This window comes from Bufo bufo, chromosome 4 (assembly GCF_905171765.1).
Source record: "Bufo bufo chromosome 4, aBufBuf1.1, whole genome shotgun sequence".
Classification (NCBI taxonomy): Eukaryota; Metazoa; Chordata; class Amphibia; order Anura; family Bufonidae; genus Bufo; species Bufo bufo.
Window position 1 is genome coordinate 119485137 of NC_053392.1, and position 16564 is coordinate 119501700.

The 16564-nt window shown below is 45.6% G+C and overlaps 1 protein-coding gene across 1 annotated transcript in view; it reads left to right on the top strand.

Annotated features, from left to right (window-relative positions):
• GK5 (glycerol kinase 5) overlaps nt 1–16254 on the top strand; it is a 57156-nt gene extending 40902 nt beyond the window's left edge. The window contains exons 14-16 of the mRNA XM_040427771.1: nt 12023–12082; nt 12166–12299; nt 14981–16254. Of these exons, the coding sequence (XP_040283705.1) occupies nt 12023–12082; nt 12166–12299; nt 14981–15129 (343 nt within the window). The 3' untranslated portion in view covers nt 15130–16254. The remainder of the gene's footprint in view (nt 1–12022; nt 12083–12165; nt 12300–14980) is intronic.
• Nucleotides 16255–16564: the final 310 nt, after the last annotated feature.

Consider the following 16564-nt stretch of genomic DNA (forward strand, 5'->3'; position numbering starts at 1 on the left):
TATGTCCTCTAGGAGGCGTTGACACTAGTAAAAGCTGTTAGCTCCTTCCCTGGCAGCTATACCCCCTCCAGCCTGGAGAGAGAGCTTCAGTTTTTTCTAGTGTCAATAGGAGGCAAGACCCCCCCCTACTCCCAGCGTCCTGCCACTACGGTGCCAGTAGCTGAAGGGGTGACCCTGCTGGACCAGAGGAGGTGAGTACACGGGACTAGGTAAGTATTAACCCCTTCCCCCTCCCTCCCTCTTGGCATGGTTCTCCCCTGGTGCTTCTCCCTCTCTGCATAGTTTTCTCCTGCCCTCAGGGTTAACTAGGGGGACACAGCAGGCACAAGCTGCCAGGGGCCCTTATTATCTCTCAAGACCCCTATAACAGTCCCTCTCACTCCCCCCTAGGCCAGTAGACTGCTAATAGGGGGTTAATATGGAGGAGGAATTGGGGCCGCAACTCTCAGCCAGGGGCAAGATGGCGCTGCGGGGTGACAGTGTATACATCATCGGGATGGAGAGGAGCGCACGGCTCCCGCTCCCCTCTACCGCTCCCCAGCTCCATATTCTGACCCTGTCGGGAGCGGGCGCCAAGCGCGCCACTCCGACAGGGTTAATGAGGGAAAAGCAATAACGGACGCCTCGTGCGCCGCATACTTCATTTACTTCATGGGGGACTCCAACCACCTGCTGCATTCCCCCTTAGCTTTTTTTCTTCCCCCGGGCTGCCCGGCAGTGTTCCCGGCAGCCATGTGTTAACTGGGCCCCGGTTTTTGGGGCAGACTAGGCCACAACTGTTCCTGGGGGGTGCAGTTACTTAATCGGCTGTGCACCGAATGGGGGAATACAAAACACGACAAGCGGAACACTTAACTTCAGAGGATGAAGGATGAACAGGACTTCAAAGCGAACCACACTCTAGCTCTTCCAAGTCCAAATGAAGCTATCCCAAGCAAGGAGTGATCTGAAAAGTCAGACTAAATAAGGTGTGGTAGAGGTCACATGATCCACACCTGAACAGGAGGTGTGGACATACCAGCAACATACAGACAAAGTGAAACCAAAAGAGGCTGTCAGATCACTAATGCATAGATAATCTTTCAGACCTTCTGGGACCTGTCACAGATGTGACAGTACCCCCCCTTCTACGCGTGACCTCCGGGCACCCAGGACCGACCTTATCAGGATGAGCTCTGTGGAATGCTCTCACCAGACGACTAGCATTAACATCGGTCGCTGGAACCCACATCCTCTCCTCTGGTCCGTACCCTCTCCAATGAACGAGATACTGGAGGGATCTCCGGAGAACTCGGGAGTCCACAATCCTGCTGATCTGAAATTCTAAAATGCCTGAGGAAGTTCAAGACTGAAGGCTACAGGGTTAACAATGGCAGTGATCTTATATGGACCAATAAATCTTGGGCCCGACTTCCAAGAAGGTACCTTAAGTTTAATGTTTCTTGTAGACAGCCACACAGAATCACCCACTCTCAGGTCCGGACCACTCATACGTCTCCTGTCAGCCACACGCTTATACCTGTTGCCCATCTTTTTCAGGTTATTTTGGCTTTTCCGCCAAATAGAAGACAAAGAAGAGGAAAATCGTTCCTCCTCAGTAATGCCAGAATTATGAGCACCAGAAAATGTACCAAACTGTGGATGGAACCCATATGCTCCAATAAACGGCGACTTATCAGTGGATTCCTGTCTACAGTTATTTATAGCAAACTCAGCTAACGACAAAAATGAAGACCACTCTCCCAGATTCTGATTAGTGCGCTCCGTCTGTCCGTTCGACTGAGGATGAAAAGCCGAAGAGAAGGACAATTGTACACCCAGACGAGTACAGAACGCTTTCCAGAATCTGGAAACAAACTGAGTCCCTCTATCGGACACCACATCAGAGGGAATGCCATGTAGTTTCACGATGTTGTCGATAAACACCTGCGCAAGAGTTTTAGCATTGGGTAGACTAGGTAATGCAATAAAGTGTGCCATTTTACTAAAACAATCTACAACCACCAGAATCACAGTTTTTCCCGAAGAATTCGGTAAATCCGTGATAAAATCCATGGACAAATGGGTCCAAGGTCTGGACGGGATGGGCAATGGAAGCAGAGATCCGGAAGGCCGAGTATGTGTCACCTTAGCACGTGCACAGGTACCACAGGCTGACACATAGTCCTCAACACACTTACGCAACCCCGGCCACCAAAATCTGTGAGAGATGAGATCGACAGTCTATCTGCTGCCAGGGTGCCCCACAAGAACCGTACAGTGATGTTCCTCGAACACCTTGTGACGTAATTCGGAGGGAACAAACAACTTCCCCGGAGGACAAGAGTCTGGAGCATCCTCCTGTGCCTCCAACACCCTGGCCTCAAGATCAGGATAAAGAGCGGATATGACTACCCCTTCAGATAAAATGGGACTAAGGTCAATAGACTCACACCCCCAAGCACCCCCCACCCCCAGGAAAGCTACGTGACAAAGCATCCGCCTTGACGTTCTTAACCCCAGGGTGGTAAGTGACGATGAAGTTACATCTGGTGAAAAACAATGACCATCTGGCCTACCTTGGGTTCAGTCGCTTAACCGACTCCAGGTAGGCCAAATTCTTGTGATCCGTAATTACTGCAATAGGGTGAATTGCTCCTTCCAACCAATGCCGCCATTCCTCATTCGCCAACTTAATGGCCAGCAATTCCCTATTCCCCACATCATAATTCCTTTCAGCAGTAGAGAGTTTTTTAGAGAAAAATGCACATGGGCACCATTTACTAGGTGAAGGACTTTGCGACAAGATTGCTCCTACCCCTACCTCAGACGCGTCAACCTCAACAATAAATGGCTGAGACACGTCCGGTTGCATCAGAATAGGGGCCGAAGCAAAACATTCTTTCACAGCAGAAAAGGCCTGTAATGCCGCATCAGACCAGACAGAAATATCCGCACCCTTCGTAGCCACGGATGAATAGTTCAAGATAAATTTACGGTAGTAGTTGGTAAACTTCAAAAACCGCATAAGCGCTTTCAGATTTTCGGGTCGATCCCAGTCCAACACGGCACGGACCTTCTCGGGATCCATACGAAAACCTGAAGATGAGAGCAGGTAACCCAGAAATTGCACTTCCTGTATAGCAAATACACACTTTTCCATCTTGGCATACAACTTATTCTCTCTTAGGATCTGTAACACCTGTCTCACATGATCCTGATGAGTCTCTATATCAGGCGAATAAATTAGTATGTCATCAAGGTATAAAACGACAAACCTCCCCACCAGATGATGAAAGATGTCATTGACAAAGTGTTAAAAAACTGCAGGAGCATTGGTTAACCCAAAGGGCATGACCAGGTTTTCAAAATGACCCTCAGGGGTATTAAATGCGGTCTTCCACTCATCCCCCTCCTTGATCCTTACCAGATTATATGCCCCCCTCAGATCCAACTTAGAGAACACCTTGGCACCGACAATCTGACTAAGCAAATCCGGAATCAAAGGAAGGGGGTAAGGATCACGGACGGTAATACGATTGAGCTCACGGATGTCCATACATGGTCTCAGGGTACCATCTTTCTTCTTTACAAAGAAAAACCCAGCAGCCACTGGGGACTTGGATGGTCTAATATGTCCCTTTGCCAAACTCTCAGTGATATACTCTCGCATGGCGTTTCTTTCGGGTTCCGAAAGAATATACAACCGAGATTTGGGCAATTTAGCTCCGGAAATAAGATTGACGGGACAGTCATACTCCCGGTGCGGAGGCAACTCCTGATTACCACTCTCAGAGAAAACATCAGAAAATTCTGAAATGAACGAGGGTACAGTTTTAGTGGTCACCATAGAGAATGATGCATTAAGACCGTTGTCCATGCAAAAATCACTCCAATCGAGAATCTGTCTCGCTTGCCAGTCAATGTTAGGGTTATGTTTGCTTAACCATGGTAAGTCCAACACCAATGGAGCAGGCAGACCCTCCAATACATAACAGGAGATAGATTCCTGATGCAAATCACCCACTCTTAAATGAATGTCATTCACTACCTGCGACAGACATTTTTGGGTGAGAGGTGCTGAGTCAATTGCAAAGACAGAAATACTTTTCTCTAATGCATTAGTAGTCAATCCATGAATGCGTACAAACTCTCCATCAATCAAGTTAACTCCTGCCCCACTGTCGATAAATGCTTCGATTTTCACAGTTTTGGACTCTAGCGCCACCCCGGCAGTCAGGAGAAAACGGGTACTACCAGTAAAAGACAAATGTAGGTTTTCTTGCTTCCCATCCACACCACCAATAGTAATTTGAGGATTAAAAGGTTTTTTCTTTTTGTTTACACCTTGATGCTGCAAGTACGGACAAATGTTCACAAAATGTCCCTTCTTGCCACAATAAAAGTAGACTCCTTTCACATGACCAAAGCTTTTGCCAGTAGTTCCAGGAGTAGCTCCTCCTAACTGCATAGGCTCATCACAAGGCGCAACTACCAGTGTCTCTCCACCATAAGTGTCGAAGGAAGCAGTACCCTTATTGGACAGTACGTCCTGAAGGAGAGGACCCCTAGATCTCTTCCTCAGGCGTCTATCTAGACATACAGCAAGGGACATAGCTGTCTCCAATGACACAGGATTTTAACACAAACCACACTCCAGCTCTTCCAAGACCAAATGAACCTATCCCAAGAAAGGAGTGGTGGGAAAAGTCAGACTAAATAGGGCGTGGTAGAGGTCACATGATCCACATCTGAACAGGAGGTGTGGACATACCAGCAACACACAGACTAAGTGAAACAAAAAGAGGCTGTCAGATCACTAATGCATAGATAATCTTTCAGACCTTTTGGGACCTGCCACAGATGTGACGGGCGTCTTCCTAGTTAAAAAAATAAATAATAATAAAAAAGGAAATGTGCGTCCATACGGGTCCCCCTCCTCAGCCGCAGAGCCACCTGGTCTGTGTGGTCCCACACTGGGCCCGTGCCCTATCTCGGGTAAAGGGGGACCTCGCATAGTTCCCAATCCGCCCTCCAGGGCCGTTTTGGTCGATGATTCTCCACCTGCGCAATCCAGTGACGGACCACTGCAGGATCCCAATCCGTCCTCCGGGGCCGTTTGGTTGATGATTCTCCACCTGCGCAATCCAGTGAAGGACCACTGCAAGATCCCAATCCGTCTTTCGGGGCCGTTTGGTTGATAATTCTCCACCTGCTCAATACAGCGGAGAGCCTCTGGAATTCCCAATCCACCCTCCGGGTGGATTGGTTGATAATTCTCCACCTTCGTAAATCACGTGGAGGACAGCTGAAGTATTCCAAACCCACCCTCCGGGTCGTTTGGTTGATAATTCTCCACCAGCGTATTCAATAAGGGACCTCTGACATTCCCAGTCCACCCTCCCGGGTCGTTTGGTTGATGATTCTCAGCCGACGCAATTTTATACAGGACCTCTGTTCCCATTCCACCCCCTGGGTAGTTTGGTTGCTAAGCCCCCACCTGCGCAGTCCGCATCTGCCAGGGGCGAGGTTCTGAGGGGCAGACCTGCGCGCTAGCGGACCACAGCAGGTCATCTTCTCCTCGAATATCTCCACACCCCCTCCCTTCCTCCCCGTGTCACGCTCTGGCGCACCCTCTCTCACAGGAGCGGGTCCGTCCGAGGGAAGGGGGGGGGAATCACTGATTCAGACCCTGACATGAATCCGAAGCAATCTCCTAAGATTGCGTCTACGGTGGCCAGCAGCACTTGTCGTAGGCATTACCCCCTTCTTTGGCGGAGTAATTGCACTACTTTGGGATACAGTACTGACCTTATACATTGTTCCCTGTCATAGGCGGACTAAGTGCAATAACACTGATTTCAGTGCCGGACGTATACATTCCCCCTTCTGTAGGTGGCGGAATTGCATCTCCACTGGGTTCAGTACCTGCCGTATTTTATTAGCTCCTTCCACAGGTGGCGGGATGACATTATCACTGGTTACAAAGTGTGCTGTATGCATTACCCCCTTATTTAGGTGCTAATTGCACTCCCACAGGGTACAGGACTTGCCATATGCACTAGTTCTCGCCGTGGGCATTAAACCCCCCTTCTTAGGTGGGGTATTTTCCCTACCACTGGCTTCAGTACCCCGTACGCATTCCACCTTCCATAGGTAGGGTAATTGCACCATCATTGGATACGGTCCGACTGTCGCGCTATCCTCCCATAGGCGGAGTGTTGCACATCACTGTGCTTCCTGCCTGCCTTACCCCCTTTCGCAAGTGATCCATTAGCGGGGGAATAACTGAATATCTTCAGATACGGCAATTCAACAGTCTGTACTCGTCGGTGCCCGGTACTCTTACTCTAGTGCTATATGAGTGCCACCAAGGGATACGGTGGCTATTCTCATTGTGTTCTTTTGCTGCTGGTTTTGGCCATGATTATAACTCCTCTGTCTTCTCAGGGGGTTTACTAGCATCACTTGTGGCCTAGAGACTCCCATCTCCATGGGTCTTCATTGTTTCAGTCGGTCATGATATTGTCCGCATCAGTAGTAGTGCGTACACCATTGCACATATATGGTGTGTACGTTCCAGTGAGTCAAGTGCTTCACTGACTGTATTCTCTATCCACCACTCCTCCTTCTCGCTCTACTTAAACTGGGGCAGTATGGTACGTGGCTTCTACGGATAGTCTCAGGCCTCCCTCTCAGTTTTTTTGCGCTGACGGGGCGAGCGCTGGCTACTACTGTGGGAGCGGTATTGCGTACCACTACATACTTGGGTTCTGTCTGATTAGTTTTTCGTCAGTTGATGGACTCTTCTACAACTGAAATCCTTGGCTACTTCTGTATAGCGCCAGTCTCAGTCTTCCCCTGTCCCTTTCCTCCTCTGGATCATGATTCATAGACACCCCGCATGCCTTGGTAGTTACTACCTTCCCTCATCTGCATCTGCACGGGGTATTCTTTTGATGGCCTTCCATTCCAGACACGCTCCGGTCCCGACTGATGGGCTGTGGCGCCCTCCACATCCCTCCTTCTATGGGGACTCCTTCCATTGGTCTGGGTGTAGGAGTTCCGGAAACATACGACATGGATGCCCTGACATCTCCTTGGCGGGAGTTCTCCCTCCTTGCGTGTTTCTTCTCTCCTACCCAGGGTTCTACGGAGGATCAGATGGAGGGCATTCCGACAAATCCTAGTCTCTTCGGGTGGCCCCGTTGCGCGTGGTACGCCGATCTCGTTCTCCTTCTAGGAGATGTCCCTTGTCGCTGCCACTCCGAACCGACCTTCTTTCAGGGACCGGTCTTGCATCGGGCGAGAAAAGGAGATTTTTGTATGACTTACCAGTAAAATCTTTCTCGCTCTTCATTGGGGGACACAGCACCCACCCAGTATTGTTGTTCTGCCACAGTTGTGGCGGTTGCTGGTTAGAACCCTATTGGGTCTTTTGGCATGGTTGGTGTTCCATGTTTTTTCTTGGTTGGCTTGCTTCTCCTACTGCGTGTTCACAAACTGAAGCTCTCTCTCCAGGCTGGAGGGGGTATAGCTGCCAGGGGAGCAGCTAACAGCTTTTACTAGTGTCAACGCCTCCTAGAGGACATAGCTATACCCACGGTTCCTGTGTCCCCCAATGAAGAGCGAGAAAGAGATTTTACTGGTAAGTTATACAAAAATCTCCTTTTCCAAAGGTTTTAGTCCTCTTTTCAAATAATGCCAGATTTTCCATTAGTAATATGCATCTTTGCTAATAGAATACTAAACATTATGGAGGTGCTTAACACTATATATTCCCACAATATGGGGATTTTTATCTATATACCGATAGAAGTATCTTATCAATATCACAAGTAATAAGTATAACATGCGTTAGCAAATCAAGGATGGGCAGAGTCTCGGATGGGACCAGTTCTCAGGAGTTCTCTAGTAGTCGAAATATAATTCAAGTTTCTTCTAGTATATTTTTCTTATGATCAGCTGCCTTTATGGATCTTTTCTTTCTTGTGAGGACCCTGTTCCTTGAGATGATTTAAATCAGATCTGATGATCTCTTCTTTTTCTATGTTCCTACCCCAGCAGTACTTATCCTCCCTGATACAGTCCTGATCAAAAGTTTAAGACCACTTGAAAAATGGCAAAAAATCATATTTAGCATGGCTGGATCTTAACAAGGTTCCAAGTAGAGCTTCAACATGCAACAAGAAGAAATGGGAGTGAGACAAAACATTTTTTGAGCATTCAATTTAATTAAAACAACGAATAAACTGAAACAGGCTGTTTTTCAGCTGATCAAAAGTTTAGGACCACACCTCAAAAAAAAAACGAAACCCCCCCCCCCAAAACAGAAATCCATCTTCCAAACATGAACTCAGTAATGAGTAGCTCCGCCGTTATTGTTTATCACTTAAAAAATTTGTTTCGGCATGCTTAATGCAAGCGTTTACATGAGGTGAGTGGGAACATTTCTCCAAGTGGTGAAGACGGCCGCACAAAGGCCATCTACTGTTGTCCATTTTTGTAAACTTCCCTTGCCATCCATCCCCAAAGGTTCTCAATTGGATTTAGATCAGGGGAACACGCAGGATGGGTCAAAAGAGTGATGTTATTCTCCTGGAAGAAGTCCCTTGTCCTGTGGGCATTGTGTACTGTAGCGTTGTCCTGTTGAAAAACCCAGTCGTTACCACACAGACGAGGGCCCTCAGTCATGAGGAATGCTCTCTGCAACATCTGGACATAGCCAGCGGCCGTTTGACGCCCCTGCACTTCCTGAAGCTCCATTGTTCCACTGAAGGAAAAAGCACCCCAGACCATTATGGCGCCCCCTCCACTGTGGCGCGTAGAAAACATCTCAGGTGGGATCTGCTTGTCATGCCACTAACGTTGGAAACCATCAGGACCATCAAGGTTAAATTTTTTCTCATTAGAGAATAAAACTTTCTTCCACCTTTTGAATGTCCCATGTTTGGTGCTCTCTTGCAAAGTCCAAACGAGCAGTTCTGTGGCGTACAAGGAGACGAGGTCTTTGAAGACGTTTTTTGTTTTTGAAGCCCTTCAGTCTCAGATGCCATCTGATGGTTATGGGGCTGCAGTCAGCACCAGTAAGGGCCTTAATTTGGGTCGAGGATCGTCCAGTGTCTTGACGGACAGCCAATTGGATCCTCCGGCTCAGTGCTGATGAAATTTCTTTGGGTCTTCCACTTGACTTTTTTGTTCCATAACCCTCAGGATCATTTAAGAAATTCCAAATGACTGTCTTACTGCATCCCACCTCAGCAGCGATAGCGCGCTGTGAGAGACCCTGCTTATGCAGTTCAACAACCCAACCACGTTCAAAAAGGGAGAGTTTTTTTGCCTTTGCCATCACAATGTTTGACTACCTGACAGAAAATAACAATGAATCCACATCTTTGCACAGATTTGGCCTTTTAAAGGCATGTGGTCCTAAAATTTTGATCAGCTGTAAAACAGCTTGTTTCAGTTTATTCGTTGTTTTCATTAAATTGAATGCTCAAAAAATGTTTTGTCTCACTCTAATTTCTTCTTGTTGCATGTTGAAGCTCTGCTTGGAACCTTGTTAAGATCCAGCCATGCTAAATATGATTTTTTGCCATTTTTCAAGTGGTCTTAAAATTTTGATCAGGACTGTATCTTACGTTACCTCCTCCTGGATTATGATCTCCCAATCAACTGAGTGGGGTGTAACGTATGTTAATACTACTATGATGTCCTCTTAACCCTTGATATGCTAAATGGGATGCTGTCCTTCTGCTGCACTGCAGATGAATATCATAACATTAAACATTAATTCTAAATACCTAATAAATACATTCACATGACCTTCTTAACCTCTCCATTATAAATCAGTAATAAGGGTTCCTTCCTGACATTTTAATTACCCATAATCTAGACATGTTGGAGTCACCATCTTCTACTGTCTTTTTAAATTCATGATAATGAACAACGGGACAATGGGCCTTCCTACTTGGCATCCGGGTTTATATATTTAACTTGTCCACATGGATGACTAATAACATTCAGCCCTCCTCATGAAATCCAATTAGTAGGAAGACAACTTCAATACTTTCTAGACCTTCTAAGGCTATATTTAGTCAGTGAGACACACGGCATAAAATATATATTCTAAATGAAACATGCATGGTACAAAATATATATATATATCGACACACTGTTACACATAAATGACACATTATATAAATCATTGGTTAAGATATGTTGCAAATCTAAATGTACCACACAGAAGTATATAGAATATAATTATGAATACATGAATTGGACATCACATACCAAATGTTTCCCATAAGGCATGAGCTTGTAAGGAAGTAAAATAATACATTGCTATTTAAATGGTTCTCTCTCACAGACACATGTCTGTAGGACCCATTATAGTATTAACAGATGCACCACATCTGCTCTCAATAATTTTTAAGAGACAATACACTCTATGTCCGCTACAAACATTTTACCCAAACTGAACTCGGCATAAACTCATCTCGGCCTATTTCAATCCTATAGAAAGATTTCAGACTATGGTTCAGTCTGTCTTTACACTTAAAGATTACACTGACAGGCCCTATAAACATATTTAGTTATTCCTATGCAGTCATAGATCTATTAAAGTGTATTCCAATGATATTAGAGTACCCCCTGTCTGCATTGTAGACCATGTAAAAACAACTTTATATTAATCTGTCAATCACATTTCTTTATGCCCAAGGGGCGTTTTTTCTCATACCTTTGTGCCCAGCCGCGCCTCAACTGTCGATTCCTACCGCCGCCCAGCTCATTATTATTCACTGCGCTGGGCGGCTCTTACATTCACCGATCTTGTCAGTTCCCGCGCATGACAGATAGATACTTATGGGCATCGGCCTCAATCGGACCATCTGCGCATGCGCCGGCACCCTCCCAAGCCTGTAATTGAATGCGCCTGCGTCCGATCTCTCCTCGTATCCAGCGCTTCAGAGCGCTGATGTCATCAGAAATTCAGATGGTTAATGCGCCTGCGCCGGCCGAGAAACTCTTCTCTCGGGTGACAGGATCGGGGAATGTAAGAGCCGCCCAGCGCAGTGAATAATAATGAGCTGGGCGGCGCTAGGAATCGACAGTTGGGGCGCGGCTGGGCACAAAGGTATGAGAAAAAACGCCCCTTGGGCATAAAGGAATGTGATTGACAGATGAATATAAAGTTGTTTTTACATGGTCTACAATGCGGACAGGGGGTACTCTTATATCATTGGAATACACTTTAATAGATCTTTGACTGCATAGGAATAACTAAATATGTTTATAGGGCCTGTCAGTGTCCCTTTAAAGGCAATGAGCATTGATATTTAGACTATAATATCTTCAGATAAGACTGTACACTTATGAAAATGCATGACACTCTAGGTGCTGAAGCAACGCCCCAGTAGCACCTAGAGGCTCATTAGCATATTTTAATTCTTTATTTTAAGAGAACGGCGGCGGCAGGGAGTTATAAAGACACAGTTATGTACTGCTGACATTAGCACATCGTTAATCTCAGTCAGCTACATAACGTTATTTCTCATCACAGAAACCCTTTAATAATTCGGGCGTTTTGGGACACAGCGATGCCTATTTTTTTTTTTTATTGTTTATTTTGATGAGGAAAGGGGGGTTATTTTTTTAGTCGCCCTAGGTGACTTTAACAAGCAATTGTTAGATCACTTGTGGGAGTTCCATTAATATGGAGCTCTGCCATCTGCAGGTTTCCAAATGAACTACCAATGGAGATGCTGTTCAGCCCCTCAGATGCTGTGGTCACAATTGATCGCAGACATGAGCCCCGGCTGTCTGCTGTTTGAGTGGGCACCATTTTTACATGTATGGCGGAGGTCCAGAAGGGGTTAAACAAAACTACTACAGCTTTTGATGTGATTGTTACAATTCTTATGATGATTATTGCTGTATTGCGTCTATTATTATTGTGTATTGAGTAGTATTTTTATGCTTTATCCATTTATTGTTTTCACATTTGATTTTTTAATTTGATTTTTTTGCTATATTTTCTAAGGAATAGGCAGCTTTATGACACCATGCGGAGAGAGACCTCTATTAAAATCTCAAAAATAAGGTATGTATTTATTCTCTGCAGAAATATGTCCTGATATTTTCTGGCATTGTTAGAATGGGATGTTCTAACGTGAATGTTTACAGGGCTGACGGAGGAGTCAGTAACAACAGCTTTGTGATGCAGATGACCGCAGATCTATTTGGCCAAACCATTGATAAACCAAAGCACACAGACATGTCTTCCCTGGGAGCTGCTTTTCTAGCTGGCTTAGCTGTAGGTAAGTCTGTGCATAGGGGAAATGCCTGTTGTATAAGAAGCATGTGCCGTATCACTGAAGTGTGGATATATTCACAACGGGTACGTGCAAGTAAATGTTCTACTATTGTATGTGTTTAGAACATCTTTGATGATTTGTTGGTGCTTTGGCAGTCATTTATAATAAATAATCGCCACTTTTTGGCGTATTTAAGGCACAGATTTGGCGCAAAGATGTCTTGGGGCAAAATCAATGCCTTTTTTCCTCGTGTATGCCACATACGCCAGCAGGCCCATCTCCATTTTCTACGCCTGTTTTTGATGTAGAAAATGACTTAAAGGGGTTGTCTCATCTGAGACAATGTGGGATATGCCCCCATTGTCTTATAGGTGCGGGTCCCACAGCTGGGAGCCGCACCTATATCGAGTACGGAGCGGGCCGAAGTGGTGGTTGGAGGACTCCGGTCCGGCCACCACCAAGAGCTCTCCCCATACAAGTGAATGACCGGTCACCACTCCCATTCACTTCAATGGGCTTGACTGAAATAGCCGAGCCAGCGCTTGGCTATTTTCGGCGGCCCAATAGAAATGAATGGAGGGCGGCTGCGTATGTGCAATGCGCTGTCCACCACTTTCAGGGCTCCGTTTAGGAGATAGGTGTTGGTCCCAGCGGTGGGACCTGCACCTACTAGACAATAGGGGCTTATCCTAGCAATATGCCCCCATTGTCTACACTAGCAAGGGAGCTGGCATAGATTTAATTTTGTTGAACGGCCACCAGATCATGCGCTTAAGTTGTGTCGAGGCCGGCGCCTATACATAACTTAGGCGTATAAAGCTGCAGCAGACAGGGACTAAGACCGGTGACTAAATCGCCAGTCTTAGTAAATGTCCCCCTTTTTTATTTTTTTGGAATTTTTGTAAGATCTGAACACATCTATAGCTTAAGGCCTCTTTCACACGGGCGTCTTGTGTGATGGCCGGATAGGATGCGGGTGCGTCACCGGAAAATAATAAAGATCGGGTCCCCATCCCGATCGTCTCCTAGCAACCATGCGTGAAAATCGCACCGCATCCGCACTTGCTTGCGGATGCTTGCCATTTTCACGCAGCCCCATTCACGTCAATAGGGCCTGCATTGCGTGAAAAACGCACAATATAGAACATGCTGCGATTTTCATGCAACGCACAAGTGATGCGTGAAAATCACCGCTCATTTGCACAGCCCCATTAAAGTGAATGGGTCCGGATTCAGTGCTTGTGCAATGCGTTCACCTCACGCATTGCACCCGCGCGGAAAATCGCTCGTGTGAAAGGGGCCTAAGAGATGCATTGACACTAAGGGTGCGGATTACATGCGTTTTTCCATACGGATTTTCATGCAGAAAAACTGCAGAGTAAAGCCCTAATAGACTACATGATAGTCACATTATCCAGAACAAACGTTCATAGAAACACTCATTCCCTATATTTGGCTCATATAATTGAGCATTTCATTAGCCGATGAATGAGCAAACACTCGTTTATAGGCTGATTGGCATCTTTTATCAGGGTCAAAGATGCCCGGTTTTTGGCAGCACATCCGTGTATAATCAGGGATGTGTTGCCGTTAATAAATAGAACAGAATGAGGGAGGAACGATTCCACCTGCATCCAGTTTGCATCGGCCTGTGAAATCAGGCCGAAGATTGGGCAGTGAAATACCAGCCTAATACTGCACCAGCTCAGTGAATGAGGTCAGATCTTATGTGCACAATGGGCGAGATTGATCAAAACTGGTGTAAAGGAAAACGGTCTTAGTTGCCCATAAAAACCAATGAGATCCCACCTTTCATTTTTCACAGCTCCTTCGGAAAATGAAAGGTGGAATCTGATTGCTTTGGGCAACTGAACCAGGTTTCCTTTACACCTGCTTGATAAATCTCCCCCATTGTGTATTTTGTACTTGCAGATTTTAAAATCCACAGCATGTCACACCTTATATACAGTGTAATGGTTTTCTTCATAGACTTCAATGGGATTGTTAAAATAAACTGACCATCCGCACCAAAAACCACAATAAAACAGCACAAACACTGTGATATATAGTGCAGATTTATGTACGGGTTTTATCACAGATTTCCTGCATAGAAATACACACCATGTGCAGGTAGCCTTAGGCTTTAGCCCACAAAAAGTATTTTTCACCTGTACAGGTGATATACGGTGCATTTGGAAAGTCTTCAGACCCTCTCGCTCTTCACATTTTCTTATTTTGCTAAAATTAAGTTTAGGGAAGACCTGCATCTAATAAATCTATATTGTGCCATTCTTTTATTATTCCTGAGAGAACTTTGCAGTTAAGGTCCAGATGGTTGTTATAGTGTCAGACTGTGCAGGGGCACATCGCCAACCGGTAACACCCATCTGTACCTTCATTTCACACTGCTAGCAATTCATTCCTGACGTCTAGCAGGAATAATAAAGGAATGAGACAAAATAGAGTTATTGGATGCTCCAGAATTTTTATTACATTGAGAAAGCAAGTAGACGCTAAAACAGACATGTCAGGAGAGGTGACAGGACCGCTCTAAAGGGTTAATCAAGACAGTGATCATCTTTCCTATAAATAGATATATATATATATATCTCCATATGCTCTGTATACATTGTATATATAACTATTGGTCAGAACAAGATCTCATGTTTGCATTTCTTATATAGGAGTCTGGTCCACCAAAGAAGAATTGAAGAAGCTTCGGCATCCAGAAGTCTTGTATGAACCACAGCGCAAACTCAAAGATTATGAGGCCTCCATGTCTGGCTGGGAACTGGCCCTTCAGCGCTGCTCCAACTGGTATAATGACTCGTAGCTAATGCCATAACCAGTATGGCCGGAGGACACAGGAGCAATGGCGCAACACTATGGACACCAACGTGGATGTCAGCAGTTCCCTTTGAAGGAGACTATAGTATGATGAGGGATCTGGCTGACACATCGGGTTAAAACTACCTAAAAATGGAATGAGAAGTGCACTTTCGTATATTTGTGCTGCTGTTTCTTACTTGTATGTTATGTCCATATATCAGGGTATTTTATTCCCATATCTAGGCTTTCGGAGCTGCTGGTATGGTGACTGATGTGCCTTGATGTTGTAGGCAATGTCTTAAGAAGACACAGTCTTTCTAGCTGCATTATTGAGTTCTTTAGTTCCTGTGGTATGGTCACAGTCTGCACACAGGCGGTACTGGTCCAGATGGTAGTTATTGTACATGTGATGGATCAGTCTGAACAGCGGCAGCTTAGATTCTTCACAGCACCAAAGTGTTGATGCCACAAAAGTTGTGCTTGTGTTTGTGATATCTTTTCATTGCCAAAATGTTCTTATTTTATGGTGCTTTTAATTGTACCTTAAATATCAGGGAATTGTCTTATGAGCAATTTCCTGATGTTATGTCAGTTGCTAAATCTAAATGAATGTGAAGGATGGCAGTCCTAAAGTCCTATGCAGCTTATGTTATCATTATATTCTGTAAAGGTCAGTGCAGTAGATCTTCATGTCCGTGGGACTTGGCGCACTTAAAGGGGTTATTCCTCACATGGATCCAGAGATCTCCACATTCACTGCTCCAATTTCTCTGCTAGATTTTTCAGATCAGTGAGAGCTTTTATTTTCAACTGGGGTTTATGATACCTGCTGAGGTGAGTAGTTCTGTACTGCAGTCGAAGGTCACGTCCATGAAGCTGTAACATGCTCCATGCGGTAGACCTATATTTTGTGCCCAGAGTGGGACAAGAGAGAAAAAGCTTTGAGGTTCTGCTTTCTCCAGATGGTTTGCGGTCCTGTTCTTCATACTAAATCCTCCTCTGTCGTACTGAGGTGTATTACAGCTATCTGAACACTGCCTAAGCACCACACGAAGGCTACTTTCACAACCCCGGTGTATAACTCCGGCATGGCTGTTCCGACAGACAAGTGGAGAATCGGCCGGACACAAACCGCAGCAAACGATCTCTGCTTGTCTGCCGGAATGCCTATGGATCTCCGCCGGACGCCATTATGCAGAGTTACATAGTTCATAGTTGTTATGGTTGGAAAAAGACAAAAGTCCAACCTGTAATCCTGCTTTATCGATCCACAGAACAAATCCCTGGACCAATGTCCATCTTCCTTTTAAAAAGGGCTTGGGCCAAAGGGAAAGGGTGCGTAGAACAAGATTTCTATACATTGTCATAAGACCTCATGCACCCGGCCGTTGCCCGGCCATGGTCGTATTGCGGCCTGTAAACAGCGGGTCCGCAATATG